Source organism: Lepisma saccharinum, chromosome 21 (assembly GCF_977018435.1).
Source record: "Lepisma saccharinum chromosome 21, izLepSacc3.1, whole genome shotgun sequence".
NCBI lineage: Eukaryota > Metazoa > Arthropoda > Insecta > Zygentoma > Lepismatidae > Lepisma > Lepisma saccharinum.
In genome coordinates, this window is record NC_139249.1 from 38403771 (window position 1) to 38425504 (window position 21734).

The 21734-nt window shown below is 37.2% G+C and overlaps 2 protein-coding genes across 3 annotated transcripts in view; both read left to right on the plus strand.

Annotated features, from left to right (window-relative positions):
- LOC146004097 (uncharacterized) overlaps positions 1–4467 on the plus strand; it is a 45049-nt gene extending 40582 nt beyond the window's left edge. For both annotated transcript variants that reach the window (XM_083142739.1, XM_083142740.1), the window contains exons 3-4: positions 172–1576; positions 4368–4467. In XM_083142739.1, coding sequence (XP_082998865.1) covers positions 172–1576; positions 4368–4416 — 1454 coding nt within the window. In that variant the 3' untranslated portion in view covers positions 4417–4467. The remainder of the gene's footprint in view (positions 1–171; positions 1577–4367) is intronic.
- An 8339-nt stretch (positions 4468–12806) lies between these two features.
- The window catches only part of LOC146003995 (thrombin-like enzyme flavoxobin), a 37050-nt gene continuing 28122 nt past the window's right edge, over positions 12807–21734 (plus strand). The window contains exon 1 of the mRNA XM_083142539.1: positions 12807–12929. Within this exon, the coding sequence (XP_082998665.1) occupies positions 12925–12929 (5 nt within the window). The 5' untranslated portion in view covers positions 12807–12924. The remainder of the gene's footprint in view (positions 12930–21734) is intronic.

A 21734-nucleotide genomic window follows, 5' to 3' on the forward strand; every position in this document is an offset into this window, starting at 1 on the left:
AGATGAGGTTAAATGATGATATGATGAAATTGATGGAGGAACACTCACAAAGAACACCCAAGCCTGAATTCGAACCCGGGACCCCTGGTATCGTAGTGTGCTGTGCTAACCACTCTGTAACGTAGGTCGGCGAAAATATATCTAATATTGCGACTTGTGTTGTCATTTCAGGCAAGACATCTGCAGCTCCTCCAGGGCAGCAAAAATCCCGAAAGGCCGAGAAAGAAGTCGAGAAGGCTGCATCAGTGTATCCTCCTCAAAGCCCAGGAAAAGTCGAGATGCCTGTAGCAGTCGTTCCGGAAACACCAGAGGCGACTCTCAGGCAAGATCCTCCTCTATTAGAGTCTAACGCCAGAAAGACTGCAGCACACAGCTTCATCTCGTTCTCCCAACCGACTCGAAACTCGCAGCCGAGGCTGAAAGGCTGGCGGCCACCGATCAAAGGGCCGTCTGTGCAGAAGCAGCAGGTGACAGAGGTGTGCACCAGGGGGAAGGAGAACTTGGTGGCCCGCAAGAAAGCTCGTGTGACGTTTACTGGCTCCTTGCTGAAGCTGGTCAACCAAAAGGAAGGGATTGCCTACTCAGGTATAGCAGCAGAGGGGAAGGCGTCCAGGTCAACCACGGTGTCTGATGGAGAGAGAGTTGATATCGTACAGGAAAATGGCAGCGCATGTACGCAAAGGAGTGTCCAGAATCCTGTCACAGAAGACGGATTGCAGCAACGAGCAGACGACAATGAGAGCTTCCAGCAACAACTGGAAGTCCCTGAGGATTTGCGTCAAGAAGGTGACGCACACAGTCCTGATGAATCCCGATGTGCCACTACCGTTTCTGAAGAGAAGAACAAACTGGAGATTGGAAAAGAAGAAGAGGGTCGGCCACAGTTTCAGAAACTAGAAACTGCAGGATTGCCAGCTACCCCAACTATCAAGAATAGCCAAGATTGTGTAGGAAGAGACTATGACGTGACAGACGAAGATGAAAATCATAGTTCGTCCAGAAGTTGCGATGTGAAGCCCGTACCAGATTGTGACAAGACTGAGGAGACAGTTCGGCTTGATGAAGAATGCTCAGCTCACGAAGATCAGTCACCAAATCATGACTCTACCTCAGCTAACAACGAGATAGAGGACACGTCTGAAGAGAATCCTTCACCTGAGCACTCCCGGGAAATCCCTCAGAACGCAGGCACTCCTGAAGAACGTGAATCAAGTCGTGACTTGCAACAAGACAGCTGTTCCGACCTTAACGGACGCGAAACCGCCAAAACAGTGGCGCCAAGTGCCCACGAAATTGGGGACGTGGACATTTTCGCAGAAATGAACGGAGACATAGATATTTCTGAGTCTCAACTCACAGAACTTGAGAATGAGGTTCAGTTAGGTAGAGTCCATTCAACCAGCTCCAGGCAAATGACTCCATACATGGCTGACAACTTCAACACCAGGAGGGGATCATCAGCTAACTTCATTTCAACTTCCATGGCGCCTCCACTTCAGATACCGCGCTCCACATTAAATCAAAGACGACAGGGGGAGAGGCTTCGTGCTATTATTAAGGAGGTTTCCCGTCTCAAGTAAGAACGATTCAAGAATAAATTGTACAGTCAGCGGCAATGAAAATGGGACACCTAAATTCTGAAATACTCCATTACCCGCAAGATGTTATGTGTGTTGCCTAACTCTACGGCGGTGGTAGAAGTTGCCTTTGAAAATTTGCTATTCGAATCCACTTGTCGCCGTATAGTTAGGCAACACACAGAACGCCTTGCGGGGAAGAGAGTATTTCAGGATATAGGTGTCCCATTTTTATTGCAAGTGACTGTACATATGTACAGCTCACAATTTCACAAAATTCCTGCTTATTTCATATGTGCTAAGTTAATCGCGACGATGAGGATGGGTGGTAAACCGCTGAAATAGAAGTTAGGGCAAACACACGTTCACGCCTTACGCAGCATTCGAACCTTGAAATTGTAGTACACTATAACCATGCAGCTACAAAACCGTTTATGTATGCTATTCTAGTATAATGAGGTTTAACAACAGGCAGACAGTTTCAGCTTTACATAGTAAACTTTCATGTCAAATGTTATCAATAACGTTTTTAACACAATTTGTATTTTTCTTGCTTTCCACAATACTGAAAAAAAAAACGATTGTCGAAATATGCCTCTATTTTCAGTTTTTTAAACTATAGAGATAAACAAGTAAATTTTGGTGCTGCTAAGAAAAGAGAAAAAAATATATGTTTAAGGGAAGAGAAAAGTTTGGTATTTATGTTTGATTGATTGATGGATTTGTTTTATTTTACTTCATTTTTCTGCCACTTTTAGCTAATCGCGAAGATGAGGATGAATGGTGATATGATGAGATGGATGAAGGGACAATCACAAACATATATGGATGACACAACACAAGCCACACAAAGAATAATACTGGCTGGGAGTCCAGACGCCCGAGACTCGCTCGTCTGCAAATTGCAGTCCCAGGTGTACTACGTGGATGTGAGGTTGACACTTGGGTGCCTCTAAAAAGGTCCACCCACTTACACCGAATTATAAGGTACCTGAACCCAATATGGCCTACCTACGGTTTGCTATAGTTTCTAATGGTGTACAAAGTCAGAAAGATAAAACTAATGGCAAGATTCAAAAGAGGGAACATTTCTGGACGTTTACTGAAAATTAAATCCAGTTCCAAATTATAATATGGGTACAGTGAAGATTTTATTAAAAATATACGTTTAGTTTATATTGGGTACATATGTACCCAATATGGTCTAGTCATATATTTTATTTCTTAACATCAAAATATGAAACAGAAATTGTAAAGAAAGTACAACTATGTTGTTTCTATAGGTAGATATTGATACACTTACATTTTATTTACATAATGTATAACCCTCTGCCCACAAAATGTACTGGTAACATTGCATGACGTCATGCCTGGATTTGATATGCTGGTATGCTCGGAGCCGCTAGGAGGAAACAGGCATGCTTTGTCTTGAGGCATCCGTCACGGGGGAAAGAGCGGTGTAGCTCTGACTAACAACGTGAATGGTGAGTGTGGCAATATGATGGGGAATTTACGTAGATTGTGGTTCCTTTAAATTCTATAGTTTATTTCTTCATTTCTTGGTTCTATATTAGATTTGGTTATTCTAAATTTCTTATTAAATTAATATTAGTTTAGGTATTGAGGAACCTATTCTTAGAATTCTTGGTCGTATGGCCGCATTCACTATACACGCATTGCCCCCTTATCATTTATCAATTTAACTTGTAATGCTGATAGTTGTCTGATTAATGATATATAAAGAAAGGGAAAATATTTACTTGTTGATTGTTACCATTCTATAACGTACTCTTGCACTGTTAAAATAAAAAGGAAAATATCTAATTCCTAATTGAATTGGTAACTAATTTCCTAGAATAATGAACTCTGATAACAGCCTGCTTTCACTGTCCCTCTGTATGGTAAATCCTGCTTTAAGCAGTTGAGGTTGAGCGTGTCGAATATGAGAAATGGGCCTTTTTTTACAGTTAAGTTGCAAATGACATATGATATTTGCACGAAGAAATAACATTGTTTACAAACCAATAAAGGAATTGACGTGTCATAATTTGTCACCAGAAGACCGTGGATCGCACATCACAATCTTGGCAAATGAAAGGTCATTCATAGTCTTTAGTGATTCCCACACACTCAACCTGATCATAACAGTAACAAATGTCACATTTGCGCATGTCTCCGTAGGCCATATTGAGTACACCTTACATAGTATTCTTCTTTCCTTCGATAAACAGGACTTTAGATTAAAGTCTAAACTAAGTACATCGTTGTAAGTATAAATATGTACTAGAGATATAAACACCGATCACTTTGAAAGATGTAGTAAGTAATAACTTACCTGTGCAATAATGGATCACGTAGAACTAAGTCACGAGGTCCAGCTATTTCGCTTCTTTGTCCTCAAGTTAAAGAACTATAAGTACAACTAACAGGTTCAATCACGTCATTCGGACAGTCTAAATGACATACTAACGTCATCTGTTGAATTAACCTTGTAACTACGTACTTGGAAACAGCAAATAGGCCATATTAGGTACTAGGCCATATTGGTTTTAGGTACCTTACTTCATTTTCAGCAAGTTTCCAATTGGAGTTATTAAATAATTAGCAACATGCTTGGTTACAGCAGATAGAGACGCACATTTGTTTGGGTAAACGATTAGCACAAGAGGTGAAGCTATAATACAATATTTGACGCTCGCATGAATTTTGGTATACATTTTTCTGGTTCTTTAGATAAATAGTTTTTTTTTCGTGCGATGTGTAACAAACCTATTTCATTTATCATTTCAGTGCCTTGGTTATAAGAATCAAGAAAGACGTAGTGAATCAACGTTTCTAGCTCGTTAACAAACATTAAATGTACAATTTCAGCATAATTGTATTATTATATAATAATGAAATATGTGTTTTCTGTTGTCTCTAAGAGTATTGGTTGTAACCAATGTTATTAAAGCCAGAATCTTTTTTTTTTTGGAACTGATATAAACAAGAACTCAAGTTTATGAATCCAAAGATAGTTGTGAAATCAATACTCTCAAACGTATAATTTATATTTATTAATCATTTAAATAATGTTTGTAATATTCAGTACAGGATCTCGTATAATTGATACATGTTTACCAATATAAAACTGAGGTACTTACAATTCAAGTTTAATTTTGTGATCATTCCTATTACCTCTAAGCAATTTGCAATTTAGTTGAACTTCGCAATTGATGTTAAGTATTTCTAATTTTATTCTCATCAGTATTTATATTATTTATTTGTACTAAACATTACTCTCCAAAGGTACATAAATATTTATAATATTTGTGTATTAAGATATTATTGTTATAATTCAATAAACTAGATTAATTCAATATGCGTTTTACTTCATCAAACAATGTTATCCTTCAATGATAAGCCAATTTCCCATATCTTGGATAATACACCTAGTTTAATATCCAATAATTATTAATATGTTTTAAAACTTAACTGCAAGGAGGATACATACAGGTATGTCATTCAGGCTCTTCAGGTACTTATTACGGGTTCATGTTTTATTTGTGAGCATGTTTTTATGGTGTTTAGTCATTTGCAAATAAATTGAAGGAAGTATAAGACGCTTAACTGTGTTTAGATAGGTTAGAAACACTTAAGTCATAAAACTAGATTAATGCGTATATTTCCTGTATAATTAATAGATATTTGTAATATCTTTATCATAATTTATTTACGTATTATTGGATAAAACTTTTCCCAAGTTTCCAAATATGAAGTGGATGCTCATTATAAAGCTCTATTTTACTCTATAGTTAAAAATAGTTATTTTAATAAGAAGCCACTATTGATCACTATAAATTGCTCTTTTTACGCTATATTACGGATAAAATCAGAAAAATTTAGCAAACTATAGATGGTCAGAACAAGAAAAGCCAACGGAAATAACTTCCAAAATAAAATAGTACATGTAAGGAAATACTAGATATGAAATATCCTCAATATAATAAATATCATATCATATAGCTATGTAATAAATTAAGCAATTACACACAATTTGTTTCTGTACAGTTTACTTTGCTTCATATATGTTTAATAGTAGGGGAGAGTTGCCTATATTGTACCTCCTCCTAAGTCGTACCACCGCTGGATTTCTGTGATCCATGCCAATGAGTACCATCTAGCGGCATGTATTGAAAGGTCTTCAGTAGCGAGGGAGGCAGTGATGAAAGTTGGTGTTTGTGCTCGTGTCTACTAGTTGCTAGAAACATTTGAAGGTTTTAGCTACAGTGCCTTTAATAACGTAGTGTGGAAAACAACCGAAGAAACTGGTTCCCGAGACGATGACAACATAGATGGCAGTGCGATCAGCACAGCTGCTAATTTTCTTATGAAAGTAATGCGGCTTAGTTAGTTTTTGGAATATATTGTGTAGATTTGTTTGCCTTGAAAGACGGTACGTGAATTGATGGAAACAGTTATATTTGTGGAGTGATTTGCAGTCACGAAATGGCATTAATTTGGAAAGAAAAGTAAAATAAAATTAATAAATAAATAGCATGCGTAACACAAGAAGAAACATCGGAAATGTGATTCCGGACGTCAGGTGTTGGATTGTGTACTAGAGTTTATTTTTCTATGTTATTAGAATATAAATAGTATCCTGAGAGATATTTCATATCGAGGCGACAAACCACAAGTGTCGCTTGGAAGCGAGCAGTTGGTAATCAATGCAGCCTTTCGAACCGTAGGGACACAAGCTGTTTCCTTAAGGAAATTCTAGATCAAAGCGACACGCGACAAACGATACGGGGATTTCACACCAAAGCGACACGGGTCCTTCTGTCCAAGACAACTTTCATACCGAAGCGACACATGTCACTTGGAAACGAGCCAATCAAGAGCAACATTTCACATCGTAGCGGCATGACGGGCAGCACAGGCTAGCTTTCTGTTGGTGAAATCCTCAAACGATAAGTGTCGCGTGCCGCTTGTTGCTTTGGTGCGCAATCTCCCTAAACCAAGACACTCATTGCATAGCGCATGCGCGAACAACAAATCACGGCAACACGTTGCAAGCTATTGGGGAAAAGGGCCCAGTATGAGCGACATGCAAGCGACACGTATGGCTTATCGTGTTGCCTAGATCTGCTGTTCGCATAATTAGCAGCAAACGCTTGCTAATAGACTGAAGGCACCATGTCGCTTGCCACTTACCCTGTAGCGCGTTGCTTCGGTATGAGCACCCTTCGTTTAAGGAAATTTCAGACCGATGTAACAAGTAGCACGCGAATACGGCATATGAACGTGTCGTTTACTGTTTGGACCCTCATACGCAATGAATGCTATTTTACAGACTGGAAGTGTCTGTGTCACTAGTCACATCAGTGTGAATATCCCGTGTCGCTTGTCCCATTGATCTGAAAGTTTCCTTACACCAGGGTCCGAAATCCTTATGGGGACGGGTTGATTTCCCCCCACCAACAATCTTGGCCTCAAAAATCCCCCCACCAAAAATTTTGGGGTGGGGGAGAATTTTTGTTATAACAAACAAAAGATAAGCAATTACTTGTAATTTCAAATATACTGTACTAAGAATAATATCGAAAACACACACAAATTAGTGTAGTTGTGAGTATTGAATGCATTCTCTCTCAAGAGATCGTTAACAAATCTATATCAATACATGCAATAAAAGTAAAAGACGAATGCAAAACAATAATAACTATGAAATCTAATTGATTTATATTAACATAAAGCACAAACTAAACAAGAACTTACACATAATAAAACCACTTGAACTATTTCATAATTTATTAACATCTTTAATCGGTTAGTAAAGAAATTAGCTTCTTTGTAATATCTGATATGTATAAAAGTAACAAATTAATTTCCTTTCTGTAATTAATGATGATAATAATATATTTTTAATTGAGTAATTTATTTTTACTTTTATTAACATTACAAATATGTATATCGTATAATATACACATATGTTTGTGGAGGAGGGGGTTTGAAGATGAAGAACTTTCTCCCCCCAGCACTTTTCAATGATTTCGCACCCTGACTTACACTCATGTCGATGGCACTAAGGATGTTTTGCGGATTTTCCTTTGTCGTTTCATGCAATCATCATTATCATCATCGCCCGATTAGTTTAAAGCGGAAGAAAAGAGACCAAAAATACAAATGCTTCAGTGTGCATATCTTTAAAAGAAATGATGATAATAATAATAATAACGAACCTAACTCATACACAAAAATTTAGATCCTAAGAGCATTTCACGCTTATATTTTGTCCCGTATTATTAACGAAAGTAACGATAACAGGACGTTCGTTAATATATTCGCAACCACTGTACCAAATATCATAGCAATTATCACATTCATAGAAATGCTTGATGTAAAAGAATCAGACGTTGCAGCGAAAACTCCATTTACTTCCATTGTAAGCACACGAATGCCATGCAGCTGTGCCGCCACGCCACCAGCGCCTCTAGCGGTATCATATTCGAGTGGAACCAGCCAGAGAGCCCAGAACAGTGCCGTTTTCCACACTACGTTATTCAAGGCGCTGTAGTTTTAGCAGTGTGTGACGTAATAATTGCGTCGAAGGCGTAAGGGGATACACATCGAACGGTGAATTTGAAATAACTGATCTTTAAGTGCATGCTAGAGGTAAGTTTCGGGAGCATGTTGACTGTGAAGTTTTGCACGAGTTTTCTTTGTTAGGAGACGAATGGCGGGAATAAGGAGAAAGTGCCGGTTGCCTAATTTGTACCACACGTTGGTTTCCTATATTGTACCGGTACAATATAGGAAACAGCGATGAAAGTGACTAATGGTCCGTATCCCAATTTTATTTTTCAGATGTATACGAAACGGACGTACGGATCATGGACCACAGACGAGTTGGAGATGGCCATGGCTGCATTCAGGAACGGGGATTGCGGCATAAATGAATGTTATCGACGGTGCGGCATCCCAAAACCCACTCTGAAGAGACATCTAGGGGCCAAAAATGCATATGCGAATGAATCTGTGAAGCAAATGGGTCGTGGTACAGTTTTCTCGCCAGAACTGGAAAAGGAAATTGAGAAATACCTTCTTCAGATGGAGGAAAGTTTCTTTGGATTGTCAATATCAGATGTTAGGAGGTTAGCTTTCGACATGGCGGAAGCAAATAACTTGTCCCATAATTTCAACAAACAGAAACGAATGGCAGGTAAAAAGTGGTTCTATAATTTCATGAGACGACACCCCACGTTATCTGTGAGACCGCCAGAGCCAACATCACACGCTCGAGCCAGGGGATTTAACAGAGAATCTGTAAACGCTTTCTTTGACGTATTGGAAAAGTGTGTAGATTCAAATGGACTGGATGGCACAAGACTTTATAACATGGATGAGTCAGGAGTGACCACTGTGCAGAAACATATGAGGAAAATAGTGGGAATGAAAGGGAAGAAGCAGGTCGGAGGAATCACGTCAGAAGAGAGAGGTGTCACTACAACTGTTGTGTGTTGTGTAAACGCCTCAGGACATTACGTACCACCCACAATCATATTCAAGAGGCAGAGAATGAGCGATGCCCTTAAGGTGGGCGCGCCACTTGGAAGTGTGGTGGAAGTCTCAGAGAGTGGGTACATGAATTCGGATTTATTCGTGAAGTTTCTCCAACATTTCATCCAGCACGTGAACTGTTCCCCGGAAAGAAAAGTTATTTTGCTACTAGTTGGCCATACCACCCACTCTAAAATTGCAGCTATAACTGTGGCCAGAGAACACGGGATAATAATGCTGCAGCTTCCTGGGCATACAACCCATCGACTTCATCCTTTGGATTTGGGTTTCTTCTCGCCATTGAAAAGGTACTATGATGAAGCCATAGAAACTTGGATTAGAAGCAATGTCGGATCTGCAGTAACCCAATATCATGTGTCCCAGCTATTTGCACAAGCCTACGGTCGTGCATGCACTTCAGCTGTTGCAGAGAGCTGCTTCAAAACGTGTGGTATCTGGCCTGTAAACCGTCACGTTTTCATGGACTCTGATTTTGCTGCAGTTTCTCAAATTTCTCAGGAACCTACAGAGGTTGTCGATCAGATTCAGGGCGCTGTTGTAGCTCCTATTTACTTGCCACGACCAGTGACCTGCGCAAAGGTGACTCCAGCAGGAATATCCCCTGTCAGGGTGAAACACTCCACTCGGAAGAGATCCCAGCCAGCTGTAGAACTAACTGCTTCTCCATACAAAAGCCAGTTGAGTAAAGAAAAGTTGAAAACGTCTCATCCCGACACCACTGCATCTGCGGTTCTGTTCGAAGCTCCTTCTACGTCTGGTAATAGACGAGGTGAAAAGAAAACGAAGAAAACGTGTCGACCGAAAACTGAACCAGCATCAAATAGAGAGGCAATATTCCCCGATAACAGCACCTCCTCATCCACTCTTCCACATGAACATGCAGAAGATTGGTACTGCAATATCTGCGATGCATGTAGCGTGGAAGCAATGACTCAGTGTGTCCAGTGCAAACTGTGGACCCACGATGCATGTTCAGGAGTAAAGAAAAATGCTGTGATCTATATCTGTAGTAGTTGTGAAAGGGATGTGTGATTTACTGCTTCCAGGCTATAATATGAAAGTGTAGGCCTAATTCAGCAAATTTCATATTAGTAATTGAACTTTCAATTATTATCTTTTCATTTGCGCATTAACTTGTTATATTGAATGTAAAAGTTCTCATTTTAACTATTAGCTCCAGTAAATATATTCTGAAAGATTATATAAAAGTCTACATGTATTACTTCTTTACTTTGACACTGTTTCTGTGATACTTTTTATCCGGTACGAAATAGGAAACCACTGGTACAAATTAGGAGCCCAGTTGCCAATATTGTACCGTTTGTAAACTTCTTTTCAAATAGCTATTTAACATATTTTGAATTCACTAAGTCAATTGTAACTTAGTGGAGTGTTGCATAAAAGAGTAAATTTTATGTTAGTAATGCAATAGTAAATATATATTTAATATTTTGTCGACAATCGTTCAAAAATTACGAAGTGGTACAAATAGGCAACTCTCCCCTACATATAATTTTTTATTCGAGCTGCAACTTCATGTTCGAACATGTTTTATTTATTGATTGATTTTCTTTATTTAACTTCGCTTTTTGTGCCACTTTTGGTTAATTTGTGAAGATGGGGATGAGTGATGATATGATGAAATTGATGAATGGAAAATCACAAACATCCAAGCCTAGGCCAGGAGTCGAACCCGGGACCCCTGGCGTCGAAGCGTGATGTGCTAACCACTGGGGGCTGGCGAACATGTTTTATTGAGTAACGTCATTTGCAAATAGCTATATATATGACAGGATGAGACAGGCAGTATAATGCTTTCAAATTGTCTATAGCTTGTAACTATATTTTTGTTGTATTGTTTGATTTTGTACAGACATATTTGTTTTACTTTCAAGTGTAAAAGGAGCGTCCGTCATTCCGCATGGCGGAAGGTTCGATGTTTGACTTCAGGGAGGCCCATTCCATTAAAAATGTGGCCGGCCCCGGGACGTCTGTGGACGTTTCCCTATCACTTAGCTCTGAAACGAGAAGCATATCTGCAAAAGGGAAACTTTTTTTTTTTTTAAGTAGTTGCATTTGTCACCACATTTTGGTAGGTTCAGAAACTTTGCTTAGCATCTCCAATTAATGCGAGTTATGTGGAATTAAGCACGGGAATATTTATGCATCTAACCGTTAAACATGTTCCCCCGATCACTAATGAAAATATTTTAAAGTGACGTTAATGCAGAGAATAAAAAGAAAAACTATGGTAAAATATGCAGGCAAATATTACGTACAAATACGTAACTTCAAAAACACTATTTTTTTACACATTTTCGTTAACGCTTCTTTTCATATAAAACTCAAGTGCATTTGACAAGCAATAAATGAGTGCACGAGTTCCTACAGATTCTTATTTTAAATCACGTAATTCCAATCTCCCCAGATTTGGACTCTGCTTCTTTCGATGATCTCTCCTTTCCCACTTTCTTTCTATCCCCCTCCTCTCTTTTCTCTTTTCCTCCTATTCTTGTCTTTCTCTATATGTTTCTTCTTATCTCTGTTTTTCTCTACCACGCCTCTTTCCATTTCTCTCTTTTTCATTTCCCACTTTTCCTGTATTCCTTTCCGCAGAATTCTCTCCAGATTTCGCCGGCGAGTGGCGCGATTTCAGCCGCTACACGAGCCGCTTTCAAGCGACACAATAACCAAATGTAGGCACTGTATAAATGCATCTGAAAAGTTCTGAAATATGCTATTTTGTTGGGCTGGAAGGTGTACCCAGTTACCTAGTGGGGGATTCCAATGACCAATATGATATTCGATACACCCTTCCATTTTAATAGATTTGTTAATTTTTAAACGTTCGTAATTTCGGCGATGTCCTAATATTTCTGATGGGCAAAGTGCTAAAAATCCCGATATTTTTCTAGGATAAGGTCCTTATAGTGTAAGATTCAGTTAAAAGTTAGAAATTGATACTTAACTGGGAATAAAGCTAAGTCAGAAACAAAACTGCAGAAAAATAGCTAAAGAATTAGCTACTTTATATGTAAGAAATTATTCTAAATATGTAGGTAAATACTATTTTCTATTTTCTCTCATATTAGGTTACAATGTAATAAGTTGGAACTAAAATTAACGATTCTAATTTAATGAACAGTTTATATTCTCCACACTGACGTAAGAAGGTTAACCTTAATAATGTGAAGGGGAATTATTTTCGTTTTATATTCAATAATGGTATATATAGTGCATGAATTAAATTCATTAAATTAGATATATGAAACCTAGAAATATAAGAAAAGAAAATCACGTATCATTTTAACAGTTTGAGTTTTGTAATATAAACGGGTTGATTCTGTAAGCTCGTAAGAAGTTAATATTAACAAGAAATTTTCAGTACACCGTAAAAAAACTATTGTTTTGGCCTAATATAAACGTACCTGCTTGTGTTAAAACAAATTTCCTTTAAAATTAACTTTAACGGACCATGAGAGGGCAAAGCCAAGGCAGACTTCATCCGGTGACGCGTGGTGGAAATTTGGAACAAAGCAATATTGTGACGTCACATCGCAATAAAATTTATTCTCATAAGCATAACGGCCACAGACAGAGATAGTCATGTACTTGGAACGTTTTATTTTGCGTGTCGGCGAAACAGCTCTTCGTATTAATGTTTATCACTTAAGCACGAGGACGATGTAGCGATGCCGTCTCTCTGGACTTAACGATGTACATTTCTGGATAACTATATCAGTTTCAATATAGTTGTGATTCTCTGCCAGAAATTGCAACAAAAATGTTGTGAGTAATTTGTTTCATTCCTTGATTTTGTTTTCTTGTACATTGTACGTGGTAAATTAACGTCTGTAGATCATTCGCTACGATAAACAACAGTTATGTATACATATATTTACACATGGAAAGCGAGCGGTCGAAAAAAAGGGGGGGGGGTGAGAGCCTCATTCAAAAAATGGAAAGTGAAGAACGGAAAAATGAAAACTATATAAGCACGTTTCTCGAAGATGCAACAAGTTTTATTAAATAGTTCTGGTTCTTTCTATACCTGCTTATAACGGAATAGAGTATATCTGTATTATTATTTAAAATCACGGAATAAATTTGAAACAGGATTTTATAATTTAATTATATCTCGCCTATGAATTTTTAAGAAATACGAACTTTTGATAAAAGCGTGTGTTGAAAATGACGGTCTATGAGGAAGAGAGGTAATTCATAGGTAATTCTCTGATTACAAACGTGATAGAGAAGCGTTTGATTATATTAGACTTAAGTTATTCACAAACAGCTATGTCCATTTCTATCTGTCACATTTGATATGACCTGGAGCATACAATATACGCGGGCCTACAACCAAAATTTTTCATAGGTCTGAAAATAATCAGAGATTTTGGTTTCTTAGTTTCAGTACAGGTGCCCTATATAATTACAATGCATACATTATTACAATTAGTACACAATTAATTCATATATATTTAGTATTATTACCTAAGAACAATAAGCAGACTATCATGAAGGCTAAAACCAAGAATTACAGAAGGCTAAGAAATGTTTCCAAATTAGTATTCCTTTAAATTTCCGGTGCACGTTCATTACGTATATTTAGTTACAAAACTGTGTTCAATATCAAGCTATTAGTTTATCTATTACGTGAAACAATATTTTTACTTAAAAAAAATCATTTTATAATTACACGAATAGCGCACATGAACCATTTTTGATTGGTATGTTTTAACACGAGTTCTATGTAGTTCTTTGTGTTGGAATATCATTTCAGTGATTTTGGATATTTCTAATTATTTCAAGACAATCCATAGAGTCAAGAAAAATAAGATTGGTTGCTGCATTGGAAGCACCAGCGCCTCATAAACTCTTAATAAACCGTAGACAACAATTATTTTTATACGACGCGGGGCTCCCTAAAGGAGAAAAGCTTTGTTAGTAGTATCTGACCCCGCCAAGGCCTGCCCTCGGGCGATTAATATTCGCAATTCATTTGCACGGGTTTTAATTAATTTGCGCGTACTTAGAATTCATTTGCATGTACTTAGAGTACTTTATATTTATGTATTTGCATGTTTATAACTTTTTATGAATATATATTTATTTATTTTATGAAAAATATGTATATAAAAGGTAATTAGAGGTACTAAACGGTATGCATATGGTTTTATATTCATTACTGCAAAGTATGTAATGTAGGAATCGATAATAATTAATGTTTATAATATTGAAAATAAGTTTTCTATGGTTTATGAACCGCTATGAACGGTGGTAATGGCTGTAGGTACAGGTCCAATTACGATTGGGGACGGTCCTGGTACTCGAACCCGAGATATGCATCGGTATTAATTAGTACTATGTAATAATGTATGTTATTATGGTATGAAACACGATGGTACGACACGCCAGACAGAATACTGTCTCCGAATCTCGACTCGGCGGTGATGCCAGACAGAGAGAATGAATTAATATTCAGCGCAGGTATCAAGAATGAAGCCTCTGTTAATGTAGGTCAAGGCGAAAGGGTTGTGGACGAGACGGGATGTTGTTGTGATGGGAGAAATATACAACAAGTCATTTTGGAGAAAATAAATTGGTTAGAGAAACAAACCGCTTCGATTTCAGGTGGAAAAAGAAAATGTATCACGGGGTGATTGTGTCCCTTGAAAAAATACAAGAGATTGTAAAATGCTAATTTTAAAAGTCTTCCGCTAAGCGGAAACTCCCTCTCTGTGTGGGTGTGGAGGGGCGATACGGACTTTAAAATAGTAATCGCCAAGGCAGGTACAGAATTTGGACGAAAAAAAGGATTTTAAGTTAAAAGGACATGAGTGGAAGGTGATATAATTCAAGGCGGGTGGATGTAAGGAATTTATCTAATGGAAAGAGAGGCTGAGGGTTTTAAATTTGGACTCGTAGAGTTAACGAGGCAGCGAGAATTTAAAGGGAATGTTAGTTTCCAGTATGGAAAATAGGGGAGGCCCGATTGTGGGGTATTTAAACTTGGGAATCCGAATTTGTCCGCACATTTTTGTTATTTTTTCTACGGTGTTTGTTGCTGTGTTTGTTTTCTGAGTTTTTCTTCACCATGATGATGATCCATATTGTAAGTATTGCATTTTTTTATCTAAGTACAAGTGTTATACGAGAATGGAATTTGACTAGTGTTTTATCTTAAATACAAACTAACTTGTCAAGTTCTATCTCGGTTGTGTTTTAGCGGCAAAGTGTTTAGCGTGGCGAGACGGAATAAAACTGAATTGTAGTAACAGTCGCGATTAATGTATTTGAGATTTGTGCAAGATCCCTAACAAGGATCGAACCTAGAACCGTTTGCACCAACAATATTAGCTTTTTTTTTTTTTTTTTTTTTTTACATATAACTATAAAACTTTTATTTTTTAAAAAGAAATAAAACGCACAAGTCTACTACATACAAGTTTATTGTTCTAAAACTAATCTACTACAAAATAAATACAGAGTCAAAGTAATTTTACAAATTATTTATATATAGCGTTTACACAACGCTTTACAGTTTTTTATAAGTCAGGTTATACATATACAGAATACATAGCGTTAACACAACGCTTTACAGTTTTTATAAGTTATTTTGTACACATGTTGTAATACATAGCGTTCACACAACGCTTTATATTTTCTCAAGCAAAATTGTACATATACATTTATATATAATGAGTTTTACATAACTCATACAGCTTTAACACTACGCTGCTATATTTATACATTATAACTACTCTAAATTACAATGCTTTTAAGTTGTTACTTTGTGGAACAAATAGCTTCCCAGAACTCGTTCTCCAAAGAAAAATCATATGAGTGAAACCGGTGCGAATCCAACGCACATATACATTCAGGTATATACATATATCCCTGCCCACAAAAGTGAAACTTTTTTGTTGGCTTTTCATTATATTTAAACACACAGTGACGTACGGGATTACCGTACAATTCTCTTCTGCGTAATGTCTGTACTGGTGCCCCAGAAAAGTACACTTTATTATTATTACAGGTGATAAATTCATTTATATACATTACACCTTTTTGTTCTGTTTTTGATTTGTTTGGAGCCCACAAATCATTGCATGTATATGCAATATGATGATTATTGTAGAAAAATGTACTATGCAGAAATTTAGTATACAGTTTCATAACTAGTTCGATATCTACACTGTCCACTTTTGCATCGAACGCCTTTCTGTCACGTATAAATATTCTTCTATGTGCCTGCTGGAAGTAGCAGCAGATAACACCCTTGTAAGTTTTGATCAACTGTTCCATTTTTTTTTCTATGCACTCAAGATTTAGACATTTGTGAAGTTCTTCTTTTGGTTCGCCAAGTTCACATTCAGAACATGTAGGCTTGGGATAATTTTCTACTATTGCTTGTGCAATAGAGAAAATAAGACACTGGTCTTCGATGCAGTATTCACTGCAGGCACACTGTAAATTAATTAAAGGCACTTGAGAATTTTGTCCATACAATTCTGTCATTTCTTTTTAAGTTTGTTCCAAACAATGACAGAAAATAGGTTAGGGGTAACTCACGACACATATAATGTAAAAACATAATACAATAAATTCCACACATGGATGAGTTCGGGTTTTGAACCACCGTTTCACTGATGCACCATGAAATACAGTTCTTTTTTATAAATTTTAGTACATTTGCACTAGGAGGCTGACCAAAACTATCAAAGTACATGGCCTCCTTATCACTGTTTATAAACAAACTTGTCCAGTGTATCCCAGGTCCAGATTCATTGTCGGTGTTAATAATCAATGCAGCAGGCAATTGCACACTTTTTGGCAATGTATTATTAGCAAAAACACCTCGAAAAATAAAAGACAGACATTTGTCTGATTGAACAGTTTTTTCAATTTCAATGTTATTCATTGTTCACTATCCGAAAATGCACTATTTTTGGAAGAGCAACTTTGCTCGGATAAGTAATACACATTTGATGCGTCGTTGTAAAACGAAGCTAATGAAGAATATCCACTGTCTGATGTTGAGGTGTTCTGTTTAGGTGCAGTTCTTGTGGCTTCTCCTATAATATGTTGTTGAAGCATGAAGCTACGGAGATAAGATGCGTATAAATGTGCGTCTCTAAGAGCACATTTGATTGTCCTTAATCTGTGATAATTGCGACAGCAATTTTGTGCAGGGAAGGCTAACAGTGACGCTTTAGGGCATCCTAGGTCCTCGAGGTTAACCACAGTGCGGTGAAGTACTTTAATCAGAAACTTGCATTTATCAGCTCCAAAAGAATAAATAACTGATGCGTTTTCGGTGTACTGGGAAAGTACAGAAACCAATTTCGAATAGCAAAGTTCACCGATAGGCCATTCGAGAGAATGCTTGTTTTGTGTTTGCCACATATTTTCGTTTTTTGCTCCAATATCTAAAGTATCCCATTCGTAAGGTGGTAGAAATATCCATGATTGCATACTATCTGAGTCTGCATCGACTATAGCTAGTTCTTTAGGAATAAAGTTGCCAGAATTGTCTCGGAATCCTTGAAAATCAACGACAGCCCTCATATTGTGATCCGTACTCCTTCCTGGCTGGTACTCAACTGATTATTATTTTGTATTATCTGGGAAAACACCTCTATGCTTGTCTATTTGGAGCAGAGAATCGAACTCTCCATAAATAATGCATGTGACCGCCGTAGGCAACGGCGCAGAGAATGACAGTTTAGCACTTACACTCCCATCGCGTAATATGTCCCAAGTAGAGTCAATTTCCATTGTGGGTGAAAGAATAAAGGGATACAAAGCAAATCCATTATCAAAATCTTCTCGGGAGAGACCGTTTCCTGTATCCTGGTAATGTATTCCCGTTCCAGAGAATAAATTGTAATATGCTTGGATAATATTTTTGTCTGTGAAGCTGGGGCAGAGAGGTTGGTTTGGAATGGTTCTAGTTCCAACTTGGAGTTGAATTTTATTCAATCCGAAATGATGGAAATTAAAGGGGTTTTTATGTATTTGACCATTGAAAGCTGAATTTTCAACAAAACCTAATATTACACGTTTAGGAACAGTACCTAAAAATATATTATCTAGATTATAAGAAGTAATATTTTGAGGGATAGTTATTGATTTTACTTCCACGCGTGTAATTGGGTATTTAGCTGTAGTAGTTTCAAGAGCATTTGCATGAGCAAGACCTATATCTGGAGATACAGTAACTCTTTTTACATAAAGAGAAATGTCCTGTATTTCTACACGATAAGAAGAATTCTCGGCGGCCATCAATGAAAATGCATCGTTTGATCTATGTAATTTAATTCTCATGGACACATTGTTCAAGAGAAGACGAGGTTGGCACATAAAATCAGAATACAGTCGCCCGTACATGTCGAATGACCGACTTTGCGCAGCAAGACTCATTCGTTTTTCAATTCCTTTATTTTCAGTTAGATTTTCTAATTTCCCAGGCGTATCGCGATACCAGAGAGCAGCAGTGAGATGAGATTTTTTAGCCTCATTAGAATAGTTGAGTAATGTTTCAATGTATGCCCTGTAAGCGTAACACCCTGCAGAGGACGAAATCAATTTGTCATTTAACGAAACGTCGACCTGACTGAATGCTGTATGTAGAAAATTGTTTCCGGGGGCAACCAGGTTATCGGCAGCTAAGGCCGTACCATCTGGTTTAGTTATTTTACATTTTAGGTACAGATAAATGTGTGCTGGATCAATGTATTCCCCACTGTCTCCAGTAATGGCAAACTCGACTGGACTGTTACTAGTTAAAGATGAAATGGGACGATACTCCACTAAACAAGAATTTTCAATGCTAGTTTGAGTTAATGGTAGAGAAAACAAATCCAATTCTGTATTTGTGCATTCCGATGAGTTACAGTTTACTAACGACATGGTAGTTAATTAGCGAATATATCTCTGTGTACCCTTCGCCTTTTTTTGCGTGACTGGCAGGTAATAAAGGGTGGTTCGAATTTTATACTTTTAGCTTTTCTTTTTTGTCTGCCTTTACCTGAAAGAATCTGAGAAATTTTTCTCTCGCCTTTTTCACGAAGAGCTTCTCCCGCCTGATTTACACGATCTCTGAAAGATTGTTTGAGAGGCCTGTTTTGTAAAACATCCCCAACAAATTCCATTCCCGAATGTAAAGCTTGCTGGCCAATTGCTTTAGCACCCTGTTTTAATAAAGGCGCCGCAAAACGAAACAAGCTTTTAAATATTGAACCGAGGGCTCCGTGGCCTTTTTGATAGGGAGGACCGGAAAAATAAGGTAAACCTGTTCCCGCCTGGTTGAGATAATAATCTCGATACAACTGACGTCTATCGTATCTCATTGTCGCTTGAAATGTAGTTTAACACTCAGATCTCCGAAGGCAAATGAGAGTTTACGACCTGTGTTGTCTCTTAAAACTATTTCTATTGTATCAAATAAATATTTCGATACAGGCATATAATGAACGGGGTTAAATATTATAGATTGTGACCGGCCATAAGGCACCGAAGAAAATGTAAACATTCTTAAAAGAGGTGCCTTTGTGTCTCCTACAAACTGGTAACTGAGTACATTAGTGTATACTAAAACCTGCTGGGGATAACCAATATTTAGGTTGGTTTGTTTCGAACTATGCTGTTGTTTAACAAGATTTCTATTTGGTTCGAATCCTAACTGCAGGGCCAAAATATCAGAGAGGTTCAGTGTAGATAATTGTGCATTGTATTTTCCCTCAACAATATTGCTGGACGGGTTATAACCGAATCGAAATAGCCCTTCTCCAATATGATCTTCATTTAAAACTTGTAAAACAGACTCCACACTTGAATAATATCCAGGGGGAACGATTGTTTTACCGCTCTGTTTACTTGATTGATCCGACTCTTGGTTATAATAAGTCCACATAATTTCATTTTGTCCTTTTTGAATATTAAACAGACTGTTTTGTGAAATGAATTTCAGACAGACCCACTAACCAGCCTCCAGACTCGAGCTTAACAGCATTAGAAAGTTTAGTTAAAAAATGAGAAGGTGTATTAGTCGGAAAAATATTTTTGGATGCATTTGAAACCAAAGTTACATAGTAATCATTATCACTGCCTTCAGAAATCATTATTCCACTTTTTTAAAATGTAATGTAACGCTTGACGCTCCAAACTCAAATGGAAGCAAAGTTCCATGCTCTGTTTTTAATATAATTTCAATTGTTTCAAAGTAACGCTTCTCTACTTTTAGATACTGCCTGGGCTCAAATATATAACTTTTTATTGCTCCATATTCATAATCAACCACACTAACCGTTCGTATTACGGGACCTATATTTGCTTGATATTTGACAATATCTGTGCATATGTTGATTTCACGGGGGATATGATAATCTAAATTACAAGGATAAATAGAACTTGATCTTGCCGTACCTGGACCAATAACCGAATGTATAGATATTTCTGACTTGGGAGTATCCAACGAAAAACCAAACACTGGAGCTAATTGTGGAGATATATACAATTTCATAATTTCATCTTCCTCTAGCGTTGTTTGTGTATACATACTATGCGTGGACAAAGTATAGCCAAATCGGACATGTTGAGCAAGCAGTTTTCTTTTTGAAGGGGGAATATTGTTTAATAATAATTGAATATTGGAGTAGTAACCTTTAGGAACTATACTTTCACTATAAAAAATCTGGTCCTTCTTTTTCGGTTTAAATTGATATGAAATGCTATTTGTATCGGCAACAATATTATAAAAACTCCAAGTTAAATGAAGCTCTGTGGCCACCACCACCCATTGTTCATTTAATTCTATTGGTTCGCTCAGCTTAGTACGGTAATGTGCTATTTTATTATCAGGAAACAAGTTCAAGTTTACATTGGAAGGTAATGTAACGTAGAATTCGTCCGGCGGCATAATGGCAACTAACCTAAACACGCGTAATATCTGATTTATGTACGTAACTTGCACATGCGAGGGGGTAGTTTTTCCATTTTACTAGAACAAAGTCTCCCTTTTGTTTTAGAATTTTCTCGATAGTAAATGGCTTGTCTGGATCAAGTGTAATTTTTTGTAATTCTGGTTCATAGAAAATGCCTTTGACAGGATCGTTACTCCAGTCTTTTATACGATATGTAGGGGGATCAGTACCCATACGATCGCTAATTATAAAAATTTCCTCTGTCCAACTAGGTAGATATCCTTTCTCGAATTTCATTTTGGCTTTACTTATCCTTACATAGTTACCGATATTAAATTTAAATTTGATATTATTGGTTTTTTGACTTGTATTGTTTCTAGACTGAGACCAGACCTGCAGCGCATTATTTTCGCTCACTTCAACAGGAGCCATTTTTATAGAACGGTGATACGAGTGATTATATGATTTTACTACAAGGGGGAGAATATCTACATAACGATACGTATTATTGGCTGAAAAGTGTTTATACAATTTTGATTTTAAAGTACGAATAAATCGTTCCACTACTGCTGCCTTTAGTTCTGAATAAACGCTATAATGAATAATATTGTACTTGTCAAACACTTTTTTCACTTGAGCGTTATAAAACTCTTTTCCTTGATCTGTC